The sequence below is a fragment of the Salvelinus fontinalis genome, chromosome 11 (assembly GCF_029448725.1).
Source record: "Salvelinus fontinalis isolate EN_2023a chromosome 11, ASM2944872v1, whole genome shotgun sequence".
NCBI lineage: Eukaryota > Metazoa > Chordata > Actinopteri > Salmoniformes > Salmonidae > Salvelinus > Salvelinus fontinalis.
The window spans coordinates 16,656,789-16,684,195 of record NC_074675.1 but is presented as its reverse complement, the minus strand read 5'-3'; the positions used below and the strand labels follow the sequence as shown (position 1 = coordinate 16,684,195).

At 43.3% G+C, this 27,407-nt stretch overlaps 1 protein-coding gene across 28 annotated transcripts in view; it reads left to right on the top strand.

The window, feature by feature from the left end:
- LOC129865183 (CUGBP Elav-like family member 2) overlaps positions 1-20,388 on the top strand; it is a 200,414-nt gene extending 180,026 nt beyond the window's left edge. For 6 of the 28 annotated variants that reach the window (XM_055937725.1, XM_055937720.1, XM_055937718.1 and 3 more), the window contains 7 exons: positions 356-586; positions 1,501-1,564; positions 6,928-7,059; positions 10,055-10,174; positions 13,168-13,365; positions 13,748-13,891; positions 14,038-14,260. In XM_055937725.1, coding sequence (XP_055793700.1) covers positions 356-586; positions 1,501-1,564; positions 6,928-7,059; positions 10,055-10,174; positions 13,168-13,365; positions 13,748-13,891; positions 14,038-14,165 — 1,017 coding nt within the window. In that variant the 3' untranslated portion in view covers positions 14,166-14,260. Of the gene's footprint in view, positions 1-355; positions 587-1,500; positions 1,565-6,927; positions 7,060-10,054; positions 10,175-13,167; positions 13,366-13,747; positions 13,892-14,037; positions 14,261-15,896 lie in introns of those variants that run through there. The other 22 variants (XM_055937717.1, XM_055937742.1, XM_055937724.1 and 19 more) reach the window with 19 other exon arrangements.
- Positions 20,389-27,407: the final 7,019 nt, after the last annotated feature.

The window sequence follows — 27,407 nt, the reverse complement described above, 5'->3', positions numbered from 1 at the left end:
TGATGAAATACTTGTAGAACTCAGGAAATCGCTTTCTGTGGAAATAAACCTATTCTGGACTGTAAGATAACTGTCCCTTATGGGAAGCTAGTCCTTCCCCTTAGTTGTGTGTGCTTATTAGTGTGTGTGTGTGTGTGTGTGTGTGTGTGTGTGTGTGTGTGTGTGTGTGTGTGTGTGTGTGTGTGTGTGTGTCCGCGTGCATTGTACGTATGTTGTGTTAGGTTTAGTTTGTAACCAATTCCTTGTGAAACCAATCAAATGTTGGTATATTTTGAATATGAATTTAGAAAATTGCTCGTGCAATACTGAACCCTGTCTCCCCCCTCTCTCCCACCCTCCCTCCTCCCTCCCCCAGGGCTGCTCGTCTCCCATTGTGGTGAAGTTTGCTGACACGCAGAAGGACAAGGAGCAGCGGCGCCTGCAGCAGCAGCTAGCTCAGCAGATGCAGCAGCTCAACAACGCCACCACCTGGGGGAGTCTGACAGGGCTGGGCGGCCTCACCCCGCAGTATCTGGCTGTAAGAGGACACGCCGCGTCGCCCACCCCTTACTGCAGCCCCGCAGCCAACGCATCCGTCGCCGCCGCAGTCAGTGCCACCCTCCCCGCCCCCCACTACCCTCCCTGCCGTCGCCAACCGCCGACCCCCCCCCCCCCCCCCCCCCCCACGTCCACACACCCAGAGTGTCAGACCCTGCTTCCTATCCCTTTCCCCCTCTCTTCCCCCCTTAAGAGTGCACTTCCCCCTCCTTCTCCCTCTCTCAGGGGGTGTAGCCGTGACAGGGAAATGAGGCTTTTGAATCATAGGGGTCAAGGTTCAATGGGCGGGGCCAATCGCTGGTGCGATCCAATAAGAGGTCTTTCCCATGTCTAATACCGTCATCCTATTGGCTCACAGCGGTGGTTGATTGACAGATTGGCACGTGGTGTTCAGAAGCCTCATTCCCCCTCCCTTCTTCAATACTTTATAGCATTTCAGAACCCCCCTCTCAACTCATTCTTAGGACCCCCTTCCTCCGGTAGCCTCTTTCAGAACTGACCCTCTTCCTCTTTCACCCTGAAACCTTCTGTCCCCAACTTCTCTGAAACAGACCAGTCTACTCTTCCTTGAGTCCCCTTCATCACAGCTAGGATCTTTCCTGAAACTGTAAACGTGTAAATAGGTGTACTAGGTGTACAACGTTGTAAATGTACTGCAGTAAATGTACATAAGCCTTTGAGGGGGTTTTTGACAGTTACTCTCAGTGTTCTATTCTGAAATTGTACATGTCTCAGTGTCTCAATGGTTAGATGCACAGTAGTAGATGTCATATTCAATGTTTATATAGCCTATAGCCCACATGCAGTAATGCTACCAAGATCATGATGATACTAGAAGAGCTGAGATAGTGAGGGTGATCACTGTTTCTATTTCCAATCCTTCCTCCTCACTCTGTTTCTCTCTCTTTTATTATTTTCCTATCTTTTATCTCTCTATCGCTCCTCTCTTTCTTTCTCCCTCAGTTGCTTCAGCAGGCCACCTCCTCCAGTAACCTTGGAGCCTTCAGTGGGATCCAACAGATGGCAGGTGAGTCCAGTAGATGTACACACACACACACACACACACACACACACACACACACACACACACACACACACACACACACACACACACACACACACACACACACACTGAGTGATATTGTAGGAACTATGCTGTAGTTTTCTAAGATGTCGCTGTTGTTCAGATGAGTCTGTTATCCATCAGGACAGAAGAGTGCACTTGGCCTCAAAGGAGGGATGTTTAGTCTGGCATTAAGGCAACAGAGAAGGAAAATAGAGAGAGATGAGATAGGAGCTCTGCTCACTGTTTCCCCCTGCTGGTCTCCTTTGTCTTTTTCTCTGCATGTTCTCCTACCCACACTCCCACCTATCTCTCCATCCTTTATTCTCTTTATCCCGCTCCTTTGTCTCTATCTCCTCTCCTTCTTTCCTTCAATTGCTTTCTCTGAATCCCTCACCCTGCCATCCCACTTACCCCCCCTCTTTCTCCCGTCCTCCTACGCCCTGCCTCTCTCCTTCTTGCCGCCTCACTCCCACCCTCTCTCCCTCCCTCTCTCTCTCTTTCTCTTTCTCGCTCTCTCCCTCTCCTTGGGTGCTCAGTAAGCTGTCAGCTCCTAATTGTAGACTGTTTAGCTGGCTGACAGAGAGAAGCAGAGGGGGAATATTTATAGCAGCTATCGGCACAGGAGTACTGTAATTGCCAGCACCGCTGAAGGAAAAAATACATTCTAATAAGTAGTGCAAAACTCGACGGATTTCAGGAACTGGTTGTTGCAGGGCAGAAATAATGTATTCCTAAAGTAGTAAGCTCATTGGCTCAAGTTTTTAAAATGTGGATCTATGTCTTGCAAAGTAGGTGGGTTGAGCGTTCTGGACTTGGGGACATTTTTAAGAGACCGTAATGTTGGTTGATGTGGTGTAGTTGAGTGAGGATGGGCTCTGAGGATCTTTTACCTCAGTGAATGGCTGTTAGAACTCTCTCTCATACACACGCACACGCACACACACACACACACACACACACACACACACACACACACACACACACACACACACACACACACACACACACAGCTACAGAAATGCTCAGGGACTTGGAACTGGAAGCGAAATCGCGGCTGCATTCCGGAATCCTTTTGGCCGTCCATCTGTCGCTGGGCAACCGTACATGATTGGCAGTAGATGTGAGACAGCTCAGTGACATCTGGTCCCAGTCTTCAGCATGAGGAGTCGGAGCGCAGTGAGAGGCTCAATTACCCCAATGAGCATTCAATTAGAGCCAGCTAGCTAGCTAGCGCTTACGATAGAGCCCCGGCCCAGCTCAGTCCAGGCGGCATACAGAGGCTCCCTAAAGCTATACAGCCCAGAGTACACAGCATAGCCTAGCACAGCACAGCCTGCCAGCTGTATAGCCCCAATACTGGAGCTTCCTCTTTCTGATACAGTTGAAGTAGGAAGTTTACATACACCTTAGCCAAATACATTTAAACTCAGTTTTTCACAATTCCTGACATTTAATCCTAGTAAAAATTCCCGGTCTTAGGTCAGTTAGGATCACCACTTTATTTTAAGAATGTGAAATGTCAGAATAATAGTAGAGTGAATGATTTATTTCAGCTTTTATTTGTTTCATCACATTCCCAGTGGGTCAGAAGTTTACATAAACTCAATGAGTATTTGGTAGCATTGCCTTTAAATTGTTTAACTTGGGTCAAGTTAAACAAGTTGAATTTTGGTCCATTGCTCCTGACAGAGCTGTAGGCCTCCTTGCTCGCACACGCTTTTTCAATTCAATTCTGCCCACAAATGTTCTATAGGATTGAGGTCAGGGCTTTGTGATGGCCACTCCAATACCTTGACTTTGTTGTCCTTATGCCATTTTGCCACAACTTTGGAAGAATGCTTGGGGTCATTGTCCATTTGGAAGACCCATTTGCGACCAAACTTTAACTTCCTGACTGATGTCTTGATGTTGCTTCAATATATCCACATCATTTTCCTACCTCATGATGCCATCTATTTTGTGAAGAGCACCAGTCCCTCCTGCAGCAAAGCACCCCCACAACATGATGCTGCCACCCCCGTGCTTCACGGTTGGGATGGTGTTCTTCGGCTTGCAAGCCTCCACCTTTTTCCTCCAAACATAACGATGGTCATTATGGCCAAACAGTTCTATTTTTGTTTCATCAGACCAGAGGACATTTTCATTGGCCCAAAAAGTACGATCTTTGTCCCCATGTGCATTTGCAAACCATAGTCTGGCTTTTTTATGGTGGTTTTGGAGCAGTGGCTTCTTCCTTGCTGAGCGACTTTTCAGGTTATGTCGATATAGGACTCGTTTTACTGTGGATATAGATACTTTTGTACCTGTTTCCTCCAGCATCTTCACAAGGTCCTTTGCTGTTGTTCTGGGATTGATTTGCACTTTTCGCACCAAAGTACGTTCATCTCTAGGAGACAGAATGCGTCTCCTTCCTGAGCGGTATTACGGCTGCATGGTCCCATGGTGTCCCATGGTGTTCTAAAGCCATGACATCATTTTCTGGAATTTTCCAAGCTGTTTAAAGGCACAGTCAACTTAGTGTATGTAAACTTCTGACCCACTGAAATTGTGATACACTGAATTATAAGTGAAATAACCTGTCTGTAAACAATTGTTGGAAAAATTACTTGTGTCATGCACAAAGTAGACGTCCTAACCGACATGCCAAAACTATAGTTTGTTAAGAAGAAATTTGTGGAGTGGTTGAAAAACAAGTTTAATGACTCCAACCTAAGTGAATGTGAACTTCAAGTGTAAATGTTGTTTTTTCAGGACAGGTGCTCTCTGCTGTTTGACATTCCAGATGAAGTGTAGACATTGCACATGAATAGCTTCCTTAGATCTCAGTCTTTATGAACAGGTACAGTAGAGAGGTTTGATATTATAGATAGCGGTTCTGTCCATATTAAAGTGATGGTTCTGCTCTCTAGTGCCCCCATAGCTGTGTCTCCTAGTCTTAGTCATTCTCCAGGGCCGTCAAACTCAACTCTGGACCTTGAAGCCAGTTCCACTGCCTTGTTCCATTGTTGCCCTCTAAGCAGGGACTGATTGGGTGCAATTAATTATCAGGCAGATCAGAACACCAGCAGGCTCTGGACCTCGTAGGGTGGGAGTTGAACACCCCTGCTCTTGGGAATAGTGCTATAAGCCTCCCTGTTTTGCTTGATTAAGTGGCATTAGGCCCCCATCTGTGTGTGTGCGTGTGTGTGTGTGTGTCTGACTGACTGACTGAGTGTATAGAGTGTGGGGTCAGATCAGTGTCTCTCGACTCAGCCGAGCCTGATTGAGTCATCTGCTCCACTCTAAACCCACAAAGTGACAAAGCCACTCAACAGCGCTGCCCTCCATCCGCAGAGTGGAAAAATACAGTGTGTTATGCAATACCACAGGGAATACTTCTAGGACAGCACATACCGTGGCCTTCATCATGGTTTATCAGAGTGTTAGTGTGTAACAATGGTCCGACTGAAGAAGATGAGCTCTTCTAGGGTCTGTCTGGTTCCTCTTCAGGTTTCTTTCTCCTTTAGGAGTTTCTCCTTACCACTTAAGCACTCGGTGACAAATTAGTTTCTTAAAAAGGGCTATGCTAATAAGATTAGAAATGGTCTTATAGAGATGTGTTTTACAAGAATGATGTTGTTTATCAGGATGACTGGTTGGAACAAGTTTTTCACAATGTGCTACTAAATATATTTATAATGTCCAGGTTGTGAAGTGAAGAACAGAACTGTATTTTCTTGGAAATAGAGATTATTTTCTGAGGTTAACGGCATGTATATGAGTAGGCAACAACAGACAGCTGGCGGATGCACACGTGTTGTTTATCGCATGAGAAGTCTGCACTGTGACTGCGTCACACACACACACACACACACACACACACACCTCCTGTCCAGACCGGTCGTCACGGCAACCACAGAAACGGAACATTCTGATCAGGCTGTTCCGGAAGAAGAGAAGACAGAAGATTTCAACGCTTGTTCTTTCACGCTGTCAGACGGGCCAATCGGTACACGAGCGCCTCACTAACCAATCATACTAGCGCCTTCTCTTTATTGGTCATACCGGGTTTAGCCATCTGGTCCAATGAAAACTGTTAGTGGAAAAATAATCATCCTAACCCCCTTAAACCATTCACCCAGGTGCCAAAGTTTTCTTCATGGTGTCTCGTTCATGTGATGTTGTGTGTGTGTGTGTGTGTGTATTCATGGTACTGTATATACATTCAGACTGTATATACGACACATACCTCACATTTGACAAGGTGTCCGCCCCTCTTTCCTGGGTCCATAGGAGTGTTATATAAACGGGCGTACTTTTCTCTGTGAGTTGGTCGCTGGCGCTCCATTGCTCTGTTCTACAGAGTGAGTCTGTCTGCCTTATGGAGCCTTGTCCAGCTGTCTCTCAATAAGTCAAACAGCACTTCAGCGTATGTTCAATCTACCACGCCATATTTCTCTATTCACACACACACACACACACACACACACACACACACACACACACACACACACACACACACACACACGCATACATACACACTAACTGCTCACATACACACTTTCTCTCTCACACACACACACACTACTGTCACACACATTGCAGGGTGCGAGGTTGACCACCCCTGGAGGTGTTTAATGGTCGTTACTTTAACATCAGTCAGAAGCTGGCATGGCCTCATTAATTATGCTTAAGTGATGGCCCATATGCTAATGCCATGTAGCTAATGAGTAAACCAGGCTACAGTTAGCCTACATACTAGACTAGAGTTGCATACTGTACATTATTTACTGCCTCCAGAAACCTCACGGCACAGAGAGAACAAAGCTCTATGTTAATGTCGAGTCCAAATGCCTTGTTATACTACACGTTGTTATCTGTAAAAGACAACAACAGAATCAAACAGGAAGCTAGACAAAGTAGGGTAGATGACGTCTAGAGATGCTCCACAGGTCTTCATGGAACAGCTTGGACAGGCGCTTGCCAGTGCCGTCTCTCTTCCCCCTTGCAGGAGTTTAAGTCCAGCCTGTCCGTGTCTGTTTGTGGTCCACAGTTGTCAGGATCACCTCTGTCTTGAATTGGTCATATCTTGAAATGCACCCTAACCCCCCCCCCCCCCCCCCCCCCCCTAAAAGTGAACTAAGATTATCATTCATAAGTACGATAGTATTGTATTATATTTATATAGCAGTTTCCACCTCAAGCACCATTCATGAGTAACACTCAGCTTGTCAACCAGACGCCTCTCATCTCCTTCGGCGTCCACGCGGTTAGCACCCGGTTCCGATGCGGTCCAGACGTGGTCCCCAGGTTTGACAACACCCTTTCTGGCTCCTCTCCTCCAGGTATGAGTGCTCTGCAGTTGCAGAACCTGGCCGCTTTAGCAGCGGCAGCAGCGGCGGCCCAAAACTCAGCCAGCCCCAACGCAAACCCCCTGTCCTCCAACGCGGCCTCCCTCGGAGCGCTGGCCAGCCCAGGTAACGCCGCTTCAGAGGGGGGTCAAACGCGGGGGACACCTGCCCTCCTATCCACCCACCACCATCATTTTGACTGTCGTCAGCAATACCATCCTCTTCGTCATCATTGCTGATGATCAAACCATCCTCATCATCATCACCGTCATTATCTTCGTCGTAGTCATTGCCGTCAACACCCACAAGATATCGCTCCATGGTGTGTGTCCGCCATCTCTTGTTCATGCGTCGTGCTGTTGTTACCATGGAGACCCCATGCCGTGTCCGTCCCGGCGCCTGCCTGCGTGTCTGTGTCTGACAGCACTTCACCTCCTCACCGTGTCATGTGACGTGTACACCTATACGGCCATATCATTCCGTGTCCCACGCGTTGTCTGTAAAAAAGTACTATAGCTCAATGTCGTCTGTGATCGGTTTTCACACTGAGAGTTGGGTGTGTCTGTGGGTGGGTGTGTGTGTGTGGTTGTTTGTGTGGATTTGTTGTGCCTTTAAAGTGACTCTTGTCTCTTCGCTTCACAAGCCCTGTGAGACACGGGAACCTTAAGTGCAGTGGAGTTGTTTACGGGGGAGGGATGGTTGTTGGCACCTGTATGTGTCGTGTGTGATCTGCCTCTGGACATGGTCAGGGTCTGGCGACTAGAGAGACAGACAGCAGCAGTCAGGAGTTCTCTGGAGGAGATGGGTTCATCTAGGTCACATGGAGACACTCTTCTCTCCTTCTATTCCTCTTCTTCACTCTCCTGCTCTCTCGCTCTCTGCTTTTCTCTTATTCTGCTCTCTTGCTCTCTGCTTTTCTCTTATTCTGCTCTCTCTCCCTCTGCTTTTCTCTTATTCTGCTCTCTCTCCCTCTGCTTTTCTCTTATTCTGCTCTCTCTCCCTCTGCTTTTCTCTTATTCTGCTCTCTCTCCCTCTGCTTTTCTCTTATTCTGCTCTCTCTCCCTCTGCTTTTCTCTTATTCTGCTCTCTCTCCCTCTGCTTTTCTCTTATTCTGCTCTCTCTCCCTCTGCTTTTCTCTTATTCTGCTCTCTCGCTCTCTGCTTTTCTCTTATTCTGCTCTCTCTCCCTCTGCTTTTCTCTTATTCTGCTCTCTCTCCCTCTGCTTTTCTCTTATTCTGCTCTCTCTCCCTCTGCTTTTCTCTTATTCTGCTCTCTCTCCCTCTGCTTTTCTCTTATTCTGCTCTCTCTCCCTCTGCTTTTCTCTTATTCTGCTCTCTCTCCCTCTGCTTTTCTCTTATTCTGCTCTCTCTCCCTCTGCTTTTCTCTTATTCTGCTCTCTCTCCCTCTGCTTTTCTCTTATTCTGCTCTCTCTCTCTCTCTCTCTGCTTTTATCTTATTTTGCTCTCTCTCTTTCTCTCTGCTTTTATCTTATTCTGCTCTCTCTTTCTCTCTGCTTTTATCTTATTCTGCTTTCTCTTTCTCTCTGCTTTTATCTTATTCTGCTCTCTCTCTTTCTCTCTGCTTTTATCTTATTCTGCTCTCTCTCTCTCTCTCTCTGCTTTTATCTTATTCTGCTCTCTCTCTCTCTCTCTCTGCTTTTATCTTATTCTGCTCTCTCTCTCTCGCTCTCCCTCTACTTTTCTCTTATTCTGCTCTCTCTCTGCTTTTATCTTAGTCTGCTCTCTCTCTCTCTGCTTTTATCTTATTCTGCTCTCTCTCTTTCTCTTTATTTTCCCTCCTGTCTCTACTCGTTTTTCTCCATTCTCCATTTCTCCATTTGTCCTCTCTCTCTCTCCCTCTTCACCATCTCTCTCGTCCTCTCTGCCTTGCTCCTCCAGTTCCCTGGTTGCTGTCTTTGCTGGAGTAGCCAAGTAACAGAGCGTGAATAAGAGCTTTGTTTAGTGTTACCCATCACCCTTTGCCTGTCCTGCTCCCTGCTTTCACCCAGCTGCTTAGCATAGGTTTAAATGTGAATTCTGCTCTCTCGCTCACTCTCTATCTCTCTCTCTCTTGTGTGTTCTGTGGATACTAGAGTTACAGTATTAGTGCATGCTCAGACTCTGCTCAGTGCCAATGAAAGGCGACACTCTCCGCCAATGACATTTTGACTGAATATTAGTTTCAATTTGATAAAGACAGCCAATTTACCATTGAGAGACTGTCTTGCTTTTCATTTGTACTAAGTCTATTTTAAGATATCCTCTCTTTCTGATGCAGTGTAAGCGTGACTTTGAGGGGTGTGTGGACATTATGTCTACTGGAATATGAACACTTTCTGGACAATCAAATAAACGACTGTCTCTAAAGGACAATGGTTATTCACCCACATTGTACTTAGGGAACATTCAGCACTTATGCATGTTCTTGTCACTCATGATCTGTTCTTTTGTATTTGTGTGTGTCACGGTCGTGTCTCTGTGTGTGTCACGATCGTGTCTCTGTGTGTGTCACGATTGTGTCTGTGTGTGTGTGTCACGATCGCGTCTGTGTGTGTGTGCCTGTGTCTCCGTTCTAGGGCTAAATGAACCTTGTAAAAAAACATGTCAAAGGTTTGCTGAGATATATCTCTGTCATACTTAGGGATCCTGAACAGGAGTCTAGTGAAGGGTCAAGTTGGTTGTCTGGCACTCTTGCTTGCGCTCTTGCCTGCCTGTCTGCTTTAGGTTTGGTCATTCCATGACCGCCTCACAAAGAAACAACCGAGTCCCTCACCTTTTCATAGCTAAACACGCATCCACAACTACTGTGTTCATCGCGCTCTGCAGTCACATGTGAGGGATCTTTATATGTGCACTGTTACCTGGGAGCTACTCTCATTTCTCTAGGACACTCAGTGTTGAATGAGGGCAGAGAGATTTACTTCCTGCCTGTCACTCTCTCAGCTCCAGTTTGTCTGAGCAGGGAGGATGTTGCTGCTTATGTCACTAAAATGTCCAATTGGATGCCTCCGCTTCTCTAACGCGCGTGCTTGTCTTGCTCTTCCTTCCTCTTTCTCTCCCTCCCTCTCTTGCCCACTCCTTCCTCTCCTCCTCCTCCCCCTGGTATCCTCTCTTCCCGACAGCGGGCAACACAGCCAACTCCTCGGGCATGAACTCTCTGACCTCTCTGGGCACTCTGCAGGGCCTGGCTGGCGCCACCATGGGTCTGAACAACATTAATGCACTAGCAGGTAGCGTCAACAGTGAGTATTCACCGACCATTGGCCGCTCACCACTCATCTCACCACCACCGCCATCGCCATCACTCAGACACAGGGATACGTTGCTGTTACAGAGGAACGTCATATCTAGAAACCACCTCCAGTCTGTGTTACAAACATTTATAATACTACTGGTAATGATCTAAAAATGGTACTCTAAACACTATCAAAGTCCACCAAAGTCCCGGATCCAAACATCTGTCACTGTGACCCTCAAACTATGCCCGTGGTTGCCATGTGGCATCTCTCTGTGTCCGCTCCCTGAGAAATCACCTGTTCAGCCTGGCTTTATGCTCCAGGCTGCACCCCCCCTAACCCACCACATCCTCACAAAGACCACAGCTACCAACACATCCATCCATTTATTCATGAATCCATCCGCTTCCTGGTTGTATCACACAGGGTGGTGCCTGTTGTAAGAGTGCTGCTGTTTGTGTTGTCGCTTCACGCCTGTGCGGGGTCGTGCACATGTCACTGGTGAACCTGCACACTCGTGTATAAGTAGAGGTTCATTTGTTCAACAACGAAAAAAGGAAAAAAGTTTTTAGTAGAGGTGGAGAAGAAAATATTCTGCAACTCTTGAAAGAATACGGAAGTGGCCTTAGTCAGGTTTTAGTGAGTCTACATTTACGAGGTGAGCTGTGTCCCAGTAGTCGTAGCAGGCCATGGCAGTGAGTTTCTCTGGCCACACTGAGTCTCTGTCCTGTCATGTCCTGCTACACCTCTGGGGGGGAAGTCAAAGTGTGTAGCCTTAATCAGGGTTGTTATGACAGCAGAGATCCTGTTAAACCAGCCCATTCTCCACATATTCTCCCCTGACCTTTTCCTGCTTCTTCTACAGTTGCCATATCCGCTTTATAAATCACCCCACCGCTCAAACACGATGAGAATGCCAGTTTCACATTAATCTTCTTCCCCCTGTCCCCTCCTTCTTTCATTGAAGCACATCTAGGCTTTAATTGAATCGTAAAGGTCAACGGTGCAATTATTCCTGAATAAATGAGTGACCTATAATTTCCAGCGCCGTGGTCATCATTTACCTCTCTGTCAGATGGTGGCGGGCGGCGGGACATTTTGGAATATCGATCCCCTCAGACTGTTGCCCTGCCAGGCAGTGAAGCCACACTAACAAGTGTAGCTGTCCTTTCTTACCTTGCTGCTCGTCGTTACCTTCTAAATGGCCAAATAAGGACGGGGGCATGCCAGGGACTTGCTGTTTGATTGGTGTTTGACACTGTTGGTATGGGGTCTGATTGGTCTAACAGTAGTGAGGTGATTTCTCCTCTGTGTGGGTGGGGAAAACGGCGAAGAGCGATAGATTGAGCGATGCTATTGAGGAGATTGAGATATTGGATCTTGAGTACACTAGCGGGTTCTGAAGTGTGGATGTTAAACTCGTACATTAGGCCTTGAGTGTCTCGTGTGTGTCGTGTTGTGTGTGTGTGTGGGGGGGGCTAGGGATGTTGTCATGGTGATATTTCAGTGACTGGCTGCTTATTTCTGCTGTGGTGTTCCAGTTTGCATGGGTCAGGCCAGGCTCTCCATTCACCTCTGTGTTACGTGTTTTAATGTCTATTACGTGTAGGACAAGTGTATTATGCGTGTGTGTGTGAGTGTGTGTGAGAGATGAAATAAATAAATACATATTTTGTGCATATAGTTACATATCCTGTACAAAATGTTTTGAAATGTGTTTTACATTGCGTATGTATGTATGTTGAGTGAATGAGTGTGTATGTATGTATGTATGTTGAGTGAATGAGTGTGTATGTATGTATGTTGAGTGAATGAGTGCGTATGTATGTATGTACACTACCGTTCAAAAGTTTGGGGTCACTTTGGGGTCACAGCCTCACGAGTCCTCAACTGGCAGCTTCATTAAATAGTACCCGCAAAACACCAGTCTCTACGTCAACAGTAAAAAGGCGACTCCGGGATGCTTGCCTTCTAGGCAGAGTTGCAAAGGTAAAGCCATATCTCAGACTGGCCAATAAAAATAAAAGATTAAGATGGGCAAAAGAACACAGACACTGGACAGAGGAACTCTGCCTAGAGGGCTAGCATCCCGGAGTCACCTCTTCACTGTTGACGTTGAAACTGGTCTTTTGTGGGTATTATTTAATGAAGCTGCCAGTTGAGGACTTGAGGCGTCTGTTTCTCAAACTAGACACTCTAATGTACTTGTCCTCTTGCTCAGTTGTGCACCGGGGCCTCCCACTCCTCTTTCTATTCTGGTTAGAGCCAGTTTGCGCTGTTCTGTGAAAGGAGTAGCACACAGTGTTGTATGAGAGCTTCAGTTTCTTGGCAATTTCTCGCATGGAATAGCCATAATTTCTCAGAACAAGAATAGATGACGAGTTTCAGAAGAAAGTCCTTTGTTTCTGGCCATTTTGAGCCTGTAATCGAACCCACAAATGCTGATGCTCCAGATACTCAACTAGTCTAAAGAAGGCCAGTTTTATTGCTTCTTTAATCAGAACAACAGTTTTGACCTGTGCTAACATATTTGCAAAGGGGTTTTCTAATGATTAATTAGCCTTTTAAAATGATAAACTTGGATTAGCTAACACAACGTGCCATTGGAACACAGGAGTGATGGTTGCTAATAATGGGCCTCTGTACACCTATGTAGATTTTCCATAAAAAATCTGCAGTTTCCAGCTACAATAGTCATTTACAACATTAATGATGTCTACACTGTATTTCTGATCAATTTCATGTTATTTTAATGGACAAAAAATGAATATGTGCTTTTCTTTCAAAAACAAGGACAATTCTAAGTGACCCCAAACTTTTGAACGGTAGTGTAAAGTGAGTGAGTGACTGAGTGTGTATGTGTGTGTGTGTGTGTGTGTGTGTGTGTGTGTGTGTGTGTACTGTATGTATAATGAGTGTGTGTGATTAAACACAACCTGCAGTGGAGCTCTAATGAGTAAGTGCACTCTTCTTTTTGTACTGTTGGGTTTTATGTAAAGTTGCACAAATGCTCTCAGGTATGGCGGCCCTGAACGGAGGCCTGGGCGGCGTGGGGCTGACCAACGGCACGGCGGGCACCATGGACGCGCTCACACAGGCCTACTCAGGGATCCAGCAGTATGCAGCCGCAGCCCTGCCCACCCTCTACAGCCAGTCCCTGCTGCAGCAGCAAGGTGCCGCCGGCAGCCAGAAAGAGGGTCAGTGGGCGTGGGGTGGAGCCAGGGGGCGGAGGGAAGGGACAGGGGGAGGGAAGAGGCAAGAGGAGGGTGGAGGGGGTTCTGGAGAGTTGAGGGGGGAAGTGAAGGAATCAAGCGGTGGAGTGTTGGGAGAGAGGTATGCACTCCCAATACAGCCAGACCCGACTGCAATAGTCGAACTGGCACAAGAAGCTTTCCAGTGAGATTACTAATGCAACAACGATGCTAACCACGGCTAGCCAGAAACAGGTTGGGCACTGAGGGTAGAGGGGAGAGCATAGTGGGATAAAGACGTATGCATTAACTCTCTATAATCTCTTCACTCTGTATGTCTCTGGGTTTAACCCTTACCCGGTACTGTCCCGTGTCTCTCTCTTGTTAGGGCCTGAAGGTGCCAACCTGTTCATCTACCACCTGCCCCAGGAGTTTGGGGACCAGGACATCCTGCAGATGTTCATGCCTTTTGGAAACGTGGTCTCTGCCAAAGTCTTCATTGACAAACAGACAAACCTGAGCAAGTGCTTCGGTACGTCCACCAGCACAAACACACTGAAAACACACACCTGTGTATGAATGACATGTTATATTCCTGTTAGTGCACCCTCTCTCCCTCTAACTCGCTCTCGCTCTCTCTTCTCTTGTACCCTGTCCATTTCCTTCTCTGCTTCCCAGGGTTCGTCAGCTATGACAATCCCGTGTCGGCACAGGCAGCCATCCAGGCCATGAACGGCTTCCAGATCGGCATGAAGAGGCTGAAGGTGCAGCTCAAACGCTCCAAGAACGACAGCAAACCCTACTGATCTTAGCACTAGGGCCTATCTGCTCCCATGTTACCACTGCTAGGGTAAGTCCCCATACGAGCCACGACCTCTACACAGGAACTGGGGGAGGGAAGTGGAGGGGGGGGGGGGGGGGGGGGGAGACAACATTTGACCACCAGAGGGAGAAACAACTTTCTCCTTGAGTTTTTTAAAAGTTTTTTTTCGCTTTTTTGTTTAGCAGTATTATTTATTATTACTATTATGATTTTTTTGTATTATCTTTCACATGAATGCTTCCATTACCACCTTTATTTTGTACCACTTTTAAAAAAAGTAGCTATCATCGGTAGCTTTTTCAGTTGTAAAACATATTTAATTTTCTACGTGATTATTTATATACTGTTATGAGAAGAATTTCGTTACTCGAAAAACAGTAAGAAAAAAAAGCAGAAGCTATATGATTTAGTTTTTTCTCTTTGTGAACCTGAGGCCTGATAAAATGTTGAGATAAAGGGTTCATTTCTAACACACCACGCACCGATATGCACATGACCCTTGACCTCCTGGTGTTGGTTTCCGGGCCAACCACCGCTGCTTCTCTGACCCCTGATGCCTGCTGACAGACACCATGGAACAAAGGGTTAAAAAACGAAACTTAGTGGCCTCTCACCTGTTAGTCAGTCAACGACAGCATCCCATACACTCCTCTATTTCATTATTATCAGGACTCCGGTCATTTTCATTTCTTAATGTGAAGAATGTTTATTTCACACTAAAACAATGTTAGCAAAGTATGATTTTCTGGGTCAGATCACATTGGTCTTTGCTGAAAGGGATATTGTGTAGAACATTTTCAAAGTAACATCCAGAATCTGATGAAGGCTATAAGAAAATAAATGTATGGGTGGGAAGTTAACTGAAAATACTTGATGTTTCTTGAGAGATAAAAAAAGAAATTCAAAGTACCGAAAGCCACAGGCCTGTACATTTTATTTGTAAAAAAAGCAGTTCTATTTTTATACAAAATTTTTACGGCCTCAGAAAAAAATGATTTTATTTATTGCTTATCGTTAAGTTATTGGACTCCTATAAAGAACAGAATCCGTTAGAATAGAACGTTGTTGAGTAGTCTTCAGAAATTCAGAACTGTAGAATTCTCTAGAACAGAGCCAGGTTCACACCTCGCTCTGCCTCTGCTCCCTTCACTTTCACACGCCTCTCTCTGTCTGTGCATCACATCTGTCCATCTGTGATCAGCTCTTTCTCTCTCTCTCTCTCTCTCTCTCTCTCTTTCTCTCTCCATCAGCATCGGTACTTCACCTGTCAAATTTCAACCTTTCCTTGCGTTTCGTTTTTTTGTTCACGTGTATGTTTCGTTATGTTTCGTTCGTTTGTACTGTACAAAAACTTTTAAACAGTTTCTCCCAAATGACAATCCATCCTCCTTGCTCTCTAGGAGCATGTGGTACTGATGGATATAACTTTGGGTGCTTGGTGTATGAATGTGTGATAGTGTGTTTGTACTGTAAATGTGTGTGCGTGTGTCTGTTAGTATTAATCCAAATTGTAAATCATTTTTGTACAAAAAAATGAAATAACGAGAGATAAAAAATTGCCAATTGTGTAGTGAGTGGTGTTGCCATTATGACCTGGTGGTTTGTATTGTTGTTTGTTGTTGTTGTTCCCCTGATTTTAATGCTGTAGTAATGTGGTGCCCTGGCTCTCTGTTCTGTGTGTAACTCTCTCCTCTCCCCTGTTTTCTTCCTATAGAACCCATCTCCATGCCTGTTAGCTCATCGTTTGCCTAGCATGTCTCTGTGGCGTGGCGTCCAAAAACAAAAAATACAAAAAAAGTCTCATCGTCCCGTCATTGTTTTCTGATGTCTTTTCTGAGCTCACCTGATCATAACCTGGTCTCTGCCTACTGACCTTTTGAACTTAGCTTGACCTTTTTGGACTTTTTTTGCATGTGACCTCATGTTGTTCTATTTTGAGGAGGTGGGGTGGATTGTGGATGAAGGAGGGGGGGGGGGAGCGAATCAACGTGAAGAAGTATAGCATCATTCATACAAAAAGACTGAACTCTTACAGACAAAAACAAAACGTTTCTTTTTAAAAACAGAAAAACCCTGTGGCAAAATGATTTCCATTCGATTGATTTAGTTATGTTTAGTTTCCTTCTTTTATGTTGGGTTTCGTTTTTTGTTCCTTATTTCAGTTAAAGTAAACTTGAAAGTTCAGCACAGGGATTGGCTGTCTTGTTTCTGGCTCCACTAGCAATATGAGGTCAGAAGCGGACACTGTCAGTTTCCATGAAAAATAGACTACTTCCAAACAGTTCTGAATAAAAACTGTCTGATCAATATTAGACTCTCTCAGAGCTCTGTAATTGTTTTTACATTTTTCAGGCAGTGTAAAGTTTTTTGATAAGGCCATTTTAAGTGGCTCTGTTTCTCATTAAAGTATATATAGAACCACTTTTTTCTAGAGTAGTTTAAGGTATTACAAAAATGTCAACAAAAAAAGACTTGCCCTGTTTGGGGGGAGAAATGCTACCTACGTGTCACCTTTTGCTGAACTGACTCACAGATAGACAATCCGTGGTTTAAATGCACATGATAAAGAAATGACCTATATTTTTTACTGTTTAAATTATAGAGCGAAAAAAAAGAAGAAAATACCTGTAACCCGCGTTAACGTTGGTGCTTCTTGTGAGTTTAGTTTTGGTTTCATTACAAGTCTAACGGTCTTAAGTGTCTCATGTTTTTAAAGAGAAGACTAAAAAAAAATCTGTTTACTTGAACAATAGACAAAGCCTTTCATATGAATACTATTATAATTCTTCCTTTTGTCTTTTTTTTTAAGCAGTCCCGATTTTGCTAAATTTCTTGTTGGGTAATTAGCTATATAAAATTCATAAAAAATATATATATGAATATATAAATATATATATATATATATAACATGTCGGCTTGTGAAGCATCAATGTTAATATAATTTTATTTCTATCGTGGGAAACAATATTTAGATGTGTTTTGTTGTTCATTATAATGTGATTTTCTTTTCTTATAAAGAAAAAAAGAGTTTAGTGCCAAATTCTGAAGGTACATCCTGTCTATAGCGCGTCAGTGTATTTCTTGTAAAATTATTTGATAACATGGGTATTTTATTAAGTGTTTTGTATGGATCCCTCATATGTAAAAAAAAAAATATATATATAGATTTAAAAAAAGAGTTTGTTAACTTGCTATTCTGTGGTCTTGTTGCCTGAAACTGTTCATGTTTTGCTTTTTTTGTAAAGATGTAAAAAGTGCCCATGTGTCATATATATATATATATATACACACACACTCGCACGTGTACACACACACACACACACACACACACACACACACACACACTCATGCAGACCTCACAGTTGACTTTACTTTGTTGTTGTGTATGAGAGCCCCTGAGTGTGAGAGCCTCTACAGTCCAGTTTCCATGTTCCTGCCCACCAGTCTTTATATTACTGTTCACACACTCTCTCTCACATACGCCACTCACACACACAGTTCTCACATGAGCCATTATACAGAGAATTCTGCAAAGCCTTATCACAAGCCCTCACATGAACACACTCACATTCTCGCCAAACACTCTCGCTTCGTCCTTTCACTTTGACAAATGTAAAGCCTTATTTTAAGCATCTCTCTCATTATAACCTAAATCAAGGACAAGTTTTTAGTTGAAGTTGCTACAGACTGGGATGGGGGCATCGTTATTTGCTGGTCATGTTTGTGTCACCTCAAGCAACATGAATGTGTTGCTTTCATGAGGTAAGTGAAGGGCAAGACTTTCCCACACAAGCCTCATACCCTCCCCAGATGCAGACAAAACAATGTTGATAGTACAGAATGATTTTCAGCTGTTTGGTTTTGTTGCTTCTACCATTGACAGTTTCTTATGGACATGTACCAGTATTGGTAATTACACCATTATTACAAAAATATGTTTTCCCTGTTGTAAATGTTGTGTAATGTAGTGTAACTGGCCAAAACAGTGTTGAGATGCCAAAGTATTATGTCAAGATTCTCATAGTCAATCCGTTTACATGACACAATGCTGTCTGTCCGTCAGTCTCAGTATTCTGTAAAACTGCCCCCGATTCCCTTCCCTGGAAACCTAGTTTACGGTCTGCAAAACGCAGCACTATTTTATACAAAAACTCACCAGTCGCCTTAACCAGGGAGTGTTGTATCGAAAGACTTGTCTAATAGGATCTAAAATCTGTATGTAAGTAGGTGGTGTTTGCCAAGTCTAAGTGTACTGTATTGTACTGTACCTCCAGCTTCTCCAACTCTGGGTAAGCATGTCACCATTTTGTCCCACAACGCAGAGTAGAGAAGCAAAATGGCCTCCTTCTTCTTTAGTGTGGCTCTCAAACTGAAAACCAAGGGAAAATAAATAAGTTATTGTTATCCGTTTCATCGTCTTTTTACAGAATAACAATGTTTATTTGAAATACCGAGCCAAATGGAGGAGGTATCGTAAAGTGCAGACAGGGGAAATAAAATGAGATGAAAGGGTAGCTATCTTCAGTTCTTAGACAGCAAAACAACAGTCTCGGCCAAGAGACAGAGCCTTTACCATGTCAAATGACCAAGTCAATGCCAAACTTCCGTTGAGTCCATAGCATATCAAATTGACATTTCCTAAAGCAGTAAGCATGAGTAATGCCATAAAACAGCTCTAACTACCTGCACAAAAGTAATCAGGATTGCCAATATGTCAAACTACACATATGTCAGTGTTAATAGATAATTTTGTCGTTAACGTGCGCTGATCGTAGTCTTCTTATGAGACAGCTGCCGTATTAGGCCTAAGACCCTTCAGGAATCCTCTCTGAGGAACATCTTTGCACTCTAAATACATTAGGTAACATAAACAGACAACAGGGTTACATCAACTCACAGTGCAGCATAATGTGTTGCAGGCGTAGAGGCTTTGGTTTTTCTGTTTGTTTTCGGTTCATCCCGTAGCCAACTACTTATACTTTGGGAGATGGTAATGTATGGACATGTGTGTGTTTTTACAAAACTTAAGCATCCCCCAATTCCCAAATCTCTCACGCACACATACACACAGCGTGGGTTGGCCAAGTGTAGTCTGATTGAAGTTGCAGTCTGTTAGATGTTTCTGAAAAAGCACAAGAGTGTCCTCCGCAGACAGACCGTTAGACAGAAATGTCTGTTGAGTGCCTCACATCTCAGGGGCTGTCATCACCGATGCTTGTTGTAGTCTTTCAATCTTGTCACTGTTCTGTTCTCTTTCTTTCTTAATTATCTAAAGTGCTATTTATCAAACAATTACATTTTAATGGAAAAATACTTGTAGTTTCTTTGCATTTTGGCTTATTATGTCTAGTTTTGGGGGGAAATGTTTGTTTTCTCTCTCTTTCTGTGCCGTAAAGAGCTTGTTGTCTGTAGATGAATATAATTTTGTTTGATTCTAAAGGATTTCAATAGTTTTAAGTATTGTCTTGAGAGAAGCCAAAGTCAGTGCATTTCAGTGGATTCTGTAAGCGTGATGTATGTTTGTTTGACAACACTTTGAAATCTGTCATTGGATGGGATTGAAAAAGTACAAAAAATGCAGGCTTTCCTATTTCTACAAATGATTGTACTTATGCATTTTGTACCAGTGAAACTTTTTATACTGGAGATTAAAGGAAACAAAAAAAACTATTAGAAAAACAAACCTGTCTGGCCTCATGATGTGGCCTGACCTTTGTTGACTGGTTCCCGAGTATGATTTATAGCTGGCATCAAGAAAGTTGTCTTTTGATATACGATTTTCTAGAAGAACTTTGGCTTGGTTTCTTTAATTAATTAACTTCTTATTTTTCCTTACTTCAGTGTTGTTCTTTTTGCAAAGAGGGGTTAGGCGAGTGTTGGTTTCTTTTTGGCTTATAAATAGTTATAGCCATTTGTCTATACAAAAAAACCGGTAAGTTTCATTTAACTTCTGTATTGTGACGTCTACATGATAAAACAATTAGGAATATAAATATTTAGTCACCTTCAGTGGATTAATGTATTAGTTTAATAAAAAGATAAACTAATTAGAGGTTTTTGTTTTTAACTGTTTAGATTTTTCTGGTTTCTCTGTCCTCTGTGAACTAACTGTGTAGCTGAAGCAGTCAGGATTATTTTTGTAAACGTATGTTCTTGTGTGATGCAGTTACTTGCTTCTGTCTCCGATATTAAACCATTTTTCCTAATACTCGTCTCTGTGTGTGTGTTGTTGTTGTTGTGGTGTTCCAGTGGCTGTCTGATGTCGTAACGTTTCACACAACCCCACGTTTCACGTCTCTATCTCTCCTTTTCTCTCTCGATCGCTCTCTTCCTTTCTGGTGTTTGTTCCTTGTTTTACACATAGTACAGCTGATTTCATCCCCAAGTGACAATTCACTATGGTGTCCTCAGTAAACATGGTAAATATACATCAAGGTGTGTTTATGTATATTACTGTGTAGCCCAAGATGATATGACAGTTCATCACCTTTCGGGAAAAAATCCAATTGACAATCAAATTTGTAAAACAAAATTCTACTTTAGGCTGTGGTGCTTGGGGGCCATGATAATGAAAAATATTTCAACAAGAAATAGCATGACAGGATTTTGTGAGTTGTAGGAACACAAAACTGTTATCTGACTTAATCACTCTCACAACAATTGAATTATCATAAATCGTGCTCTGTGCCTCCTGGCCTTGCATCATCCTCCAATGTGTCTCTGCCTGACTACCTAATTGGCCGGAAGGTTTCAAAAGAGGGCAGGTCTTTCTGCTGTCCCTGATTAGGAAGCGGCTGCTATTGGCCAATGTGAGGGTTCCCTCATCAGGGATTGGCCTGTGCTGTACACTGTTCTGGGCATGGTCTGTCTACTATGTCTGTCCAACTCCACTTCTGTACCGTGTCAGTACTGCATCCCCTAATATGTAGAGAAATAGGAAAGGAAAGAGTTAGAGCTACACCTTTTAAACATAGATTCCCTATCAATTTGACCTATGTCAATGTATCCAAATAAAGAATGATGTGTGTACTTTATAGAATGATCTCACACTATGTGTGTGTACTGCTACATTTACAGGACCCTTCATTTCTACGCCTAACAATTTTGATCTACAAAAATGAGGTCTGGCTGGTGCTAGAGGCAAACAACTGCAACAATTCAGTTTTTTTTTTGCAGCAGCAGCAGCAGCAAGGGATAATTTTTACTTTCATCAGTGCAATACTCAACCAAGCCTATTATGAAATATTGTTGGTTTTTAGGGAGGACATACAATAAAACTCATATAGCGTGTGGATCATAACCGTAGGTAGATTACTATTATCATAATCTCACCTAGAATTTCAGAAAGAGGATCAGTTTTTTTTCTCTCTCATGTGGTTACCCATTTTCCGTTAAACAACCCAAAGCCAAAGGAGGTGGGGAAAAGGTCTTTTAAAAAGCACATTTAATGCTTTATCTGTCTGACAGAAAAAGGGGACGCGAGGAAAATTCCTCCAATTCTGCCATGTCAGGTTGTCATTATTATGAAAGGACGTAATTGTGAGGTTGTTATTTCCCAATTTACACTCTCAACCTGGTAAATATCCAAACCAACACTGAGTATACAAAACATTAAGAACACCTGCTCTTTCCATGACATAAACTGGATTCACCTGGTCAGTCTTTCACGCTCAACCGTTTCATGTGTGTATCAAGAAGCATTGGAGTCAACATTGGCAAGCATCCTTGTGGAACGCTTTTGACACTTTGCAGAGTCCATTCCCCGACAAATTGGGGGAGACGGGTGAAACTCAATATTAGGAAGGCGTTTTCACCGGATTTGAGTTTCGTAACCAGGACTGCGAAAGCAACTCTACCATCGCATCACCTGCTATCAAAAAGGGCCAGTCAGGTAGGTGCACACTCACTATGACCTCTGACCTCACCTGGAGAATACAGCCACATGTCAGGTAAGATCCTCCAACACATAACATCTAAGTAACATGGTAAAGTACTACGTCTAACCAGGTAATCCACATCACTAAAACTCAAATCAGTAAATCAGACTGCTAATTTCTTCATGACACATGCCATCGGGTCACTTGTTTAAAAAAAATGTGTATTCAGGCAAGGTACTGTCAAGATAGTAGTAGACACTAGCAAGACTGTTTGAAGGGGTTTTCATAGACTAATAGTAGTGAAATAGTAGGGCACTGACAGTTACAAATGATATAAGTAATACACTGCACTATGTTTATACAATAGAATAGTCTGAGAGAGAACTGTCAGACACAGCAGTGTTTACATCACCGCTATAAGGAACTGCTCCATTATTCAAATGTTCAGACACCCTACAGGGATACCGGCACAGCACACACTTCCAAAACTACACTGCCACACTCTCCCTCTACCAGACTCCCTATAGGCACAGTAAAAACACTTCCTTCTGTAACTGGGAGGTGTACTTTCCAGACACTTCTACAGAGGAAAGGAAGAGAGAGAGAGGGAGAGAAAGAGAACAGGAGATGGGAAAGGGAGAGAGAACAGGAGATGGGAAAGTGAGAGGGAGAGAGAACAGGAGATGGGAAAGTGAGAGGGAGAGAGAACAGGAGATGGGAAAGTGACAGGGAGCGAGAACAGGAGATCGGAAAGTGAGAGGGAGAGAGAACAGGAGATTGGGAAAGTGAGAGAAGTTGAGAACAGAGAGGTATACTACAAAGCAGGATCAATGAGTTAGCCCATGGTGCTGGAAGTTCTGGGTGGGGGTGCTGTCGGTGGGGGGGGGGGGGATAAATATACACTGAACAAAAATATAAATGCAACATGTAACAATTTCAAAGATTTTACTGAGTTACAGTTCATAGGAAATCAGCCAGACGGAATAAATTCATTATGCCCTAATATATGGATTTCACATGACTGGAATACAAATATGGACCATAAAAAAGTAGGGGTGTGGATCAGAACCAGTCCGTATCTGGTGTGACCGCCATTTGCCTCATTCAGTGAAACATCTTATTTGCATAGAGTTGATCAAGCTGTTGATTGTGGAATGTTGTCCCACTCCTCTTCAATGGCTGTGCGAAGTTGCTGAATATTTGCGGGAACTGAAACACGCTGTCGTACACGTTGATCCAGAGCATCCCAAATATGCTCAATGGGTGACATGTCTGGTGAATAAATTGTCTTCGATAAAATTGAATTGTGTTCGTTGTCGGTAGCTTATGCCTGCCCATACCATTGCCCCATCACCACCATGGGGCACTCTTCACAACGTTGACATCAGCAAACTGCTCGCCCACACGAAGCCATATACGCTGACAGCAATGTGGTTTCTGACAGTTTGTGCAGAAATTCTTTGGTTGTGCAAAACCACAGTTTCATCAGCTCTCCGGGTGGCTGGTCTCAGATGATCCACCGGGTGAAGAAGCCGGATGTTGAGGTCCTGGGCTGGCGTGGTTACACGTGGTCTGCAGTTGTGAGGCCGGTTGGACGTACTGCCAAATTCTCTAAAACAACATTGCAGGTGGCTTATGGTAGAGAAATTAACATTCAATTATCTGGCAACAGCTCTGGTGGACATTATTGCAGTCAGCATGGCAATTGCATGCTACCTCAACTTGAGACATCTGTGGCATTGTGTTGTTTGACAAAACTGCACATTTTAGAGTGGCCTTTTATTGTCGCCAGCACAAGGTGCACATGTGTGCACAAATTGAAAGAAATAAGCTTTATGTGCTAATGGCAACTAGATGGAATCTTTATTTTAGCTCATGGAACATGGGACCAACACTTTACATGTTGAGTTTATATTTGTGTTTAGTGTAGCTATGTCAAATTGAATCAAATCAATTTGTATTTGACACATGAGCAGAATACAACAGGTGTAGACCTTACCATGAAATGCTTACTTACAAGCTTTTAACCAACAATGCAGTTCAAGAAATGGAGTTGAGAAAAGTTCAAAAAGTAACACAAGAAAATGACATAATAATAACAAGGCTATATACTGGCATGCATAGATATACATACTATGCATGCCAGTCTTTCTTGGCTAAGAGTTGAGGAGAGACTGACTGCATCACTTCTTCTTTTTATAAGAAACATTAATGTGTTGAAAATTGTTTGCATAGTCAACTTACACACAGCTCTGATGTAACAGTATAACTTTACGTCGTCCCCTCGCCCCGACACGGGCGCGAACCAGGGACCCTCTGCACACATCAACAACGGTCGCCCACGAAGCATCGTTACCCATCGCTCCACAAAGGCCACGGCCCTTGCAGAGCAAGGGGAAACCCTACTTAAAGTCTCAGAGCAAGTGACGTAACTGATTGAAATGCTACTAGCGCGTACCCGCTAACTAGCTAGCCATTTCACATCCGTTACACTGACACACACACTTATCCCACCAGACATGCCACCAGGGGTCTTTTCATAGTCCCCAAATCCAGAACAAATTCAAGAAAACGTACAGTATTATATAGAGCCCGTATTGCATGGAACTTCCTTCCATCTCATATTGCTCAAATAAACGGAAAACCAGGTTTCAAAAAACAGATAAAGCAACACCTCGCAGCACAAGGCCTCTCCCCTATTTGACCTAGATAGTTTGTGTGTATGCATTGATATGTAGGCTACATGTGCCTTTTTTAAAATGTACTGTATGTAGTTCTGTTCTTGAGCTGTTCTTGTCTAATGATGTTCTGTATTATGTCATTCTGTATTATGTTTCATGTTTTGTGTGGACCCCAGGAAGAGTAGCTGCTACTTTTGCAACAGTGGGGATCCTAATAAAATACCAAAAATACCTAAATATACAGGGGATTGGTTAGGAGCCAGTAAAATTGCAGCCATCCAAAATGGCAGCCCATTTCACGCTTATCTTGCTAAAAACAAACAATGTATTTCAGAAAATTCAGGCAAGTTAGCTGGCTAACTCTTTGATCTTGCGTTGTAGCAGGTTCGCAACTTTTACTGGGAACACACATTCTGAAAATGCATTTTTGTACCCCCCAGTTTTATCATTGGAATGTGATACAAAACAACGTACCGGATGTGGTTTGGGACCATGCGGATGCCTCTGGGCGGTCGGGTAGGCTGTTAGGAGTGTTTAAACGCCTTGATTTGGGACCATGCGGACACCACAGAGCGGGCTGACAGGCTGTGTGAAGGCAAAGCTTCTGGAAGGCTGGCTGGGCCAGCATGGGATAGTTGAGCATAGTTCAGCGTACGCGTTACGGTCTTTCATCGAGTTGTAAAAATAACTGAAACTAGCTACTCTTTAGGTAACTGCTAACTAGTGTTTATTCGCAGTGCTGATCTAGAATTGTAACTGACATGTAACGTTAGCTTATGTTTCATCCCCTCTCGACTGAGGTGAATGAATAAGCTACACTCGTGAGTAGCTTCCACAGCCAGGTCAGCTCTAGCTTCTAGTTATCTGTTAGATAGTAATAATAGCCACCTCATATCGCTATCTAACAGCAGTTGTTTGTATGAACATGTTTTGTAGCTTTTGATTTGTCACGTTTCAGAAGTAAATTAACTTGGCAAGCTCTCGCCAGTTGATGTCCTGTTAGAGAAAGAGCTTTACAGTGGCGACCCGTCATTCAGGGCAGGTGGGGCACCATTCTAGAAAGAATAAGATTTTTTTTTACAGTACCAGTCAAAAGTTTGGACACACCTACTCATTCAAGGGTTTTTTCTTTATTTTTACTATTTTACAAGGCAAAGGTTGGCTACTTTGAAGAATCTCAAATATAAAATATATTTTGATTTGTTTAACACATTTGATTCCATATGTGTTATTTCATAGTTGTGATGTCTTCACTATTATTCTACAATGTAGAAGATAGTAAAAATAAAGATTACCCTATGAATGAGTAGGTGTGTCCAAACGTTTGACTGGTACTGTATATTTACCAAAAAATATATGGGAGATTGGAAATGATGCAGACAATTACATTGATGGAAGCCACAATCTATCTGCAATATTAAAGCTGATCTACCCATTAAAAAAAGATATATATTATATTTATTTATTATTATGTACCCCTTAGGAGATGGGAAAGTGAGAGAGAACAGGCAATAGGAAAGTGAGGGAGAGTGAGTACAGGATATATGAAAGTGAGGGAGAGTGAGTACAGGAGATAGGAAAGCAGTGGTGTAAAATACTTTAAAGTACTACTTAAGTAGTTTTTGGGGGTATTTATATGTTTGACTACTTTTACTTTACTACATTCCTTAAGAAGAAAATATTGTACTTTTTACTCCATACATTTTCCTTGTCACCCATAAGTACTCGTTATATTTTGAATGCTTAGCAGGACATGAAAATAATAAAATTCACTCACTCATCAACTTAACATCTATGGTCATCCCTACTACATCTGATCTGGCAGACTCACTAAACACACATGCTTCGTTTGTAAATTGTGTCTGAATGTTGGAGTGTGCCCATTGCTTTCTGCATATAAAATAAAAACAAGAAAATGGTGCCATCTGGTTTGCTTAATATAAGGAATTTGAAATTATTTTTACTTTTGATACTGATGTATATTTTAAACAAAATACTTTTATACTTTTATCCAAGTTGAATTTTACTGGGTGACTTTTACTTGAGTCATTTTCTATTACGGTATCTTTACTTTTACTCAAGTATGATAGTTGGGTACTTTTTCCACCACTGTGGGAAAGTGAGGGATAGTGAGTACAGGAGATGGGAAAGTGTGGGAGAGCTGTTGAGAACAGGAGATGGGAAAGTGTGAGAGAGCGGGTGAGTACAGGAGATGGGAAAGTGTGAGAGAGCGGTTGAGAACAGGAGATGGGAAAGTGTGAGAGAGCGGGTGAGTACAATAGATGGGAAAGTGTGAGAGAGCGGGTGAGAACAGGAGATGGGAAAGTGTGAGAGAGCGGGTGAGAACAGGAGATGGGAAAGTGTGAGAGAGAACAGGAGATGGGAAAGTGAGAGTACAGGAGATGGGAAAGTGTGAGAGAGTACAGGAGGTGGGAAAGTGTGATAGAGTACAGGAGGTGGGAAGTGTGAGAGAGTACAGGAGGTGGGAAAGTGTGAGAGTACAGGAGATAGGAAAGTGTCAGAGAGAACAAGAGATGGGAAAGTGTGAGAGAGTACAGGAGGTGGGAAAGTGTGAGAGTACAGGAGATAGGAAAGTGTCAGAGAGAACAAGAGATGGGAAAGTGTGAGAGAGTACAGGAGGTGGGAAAGTGTGAGAGAGTACAGGAG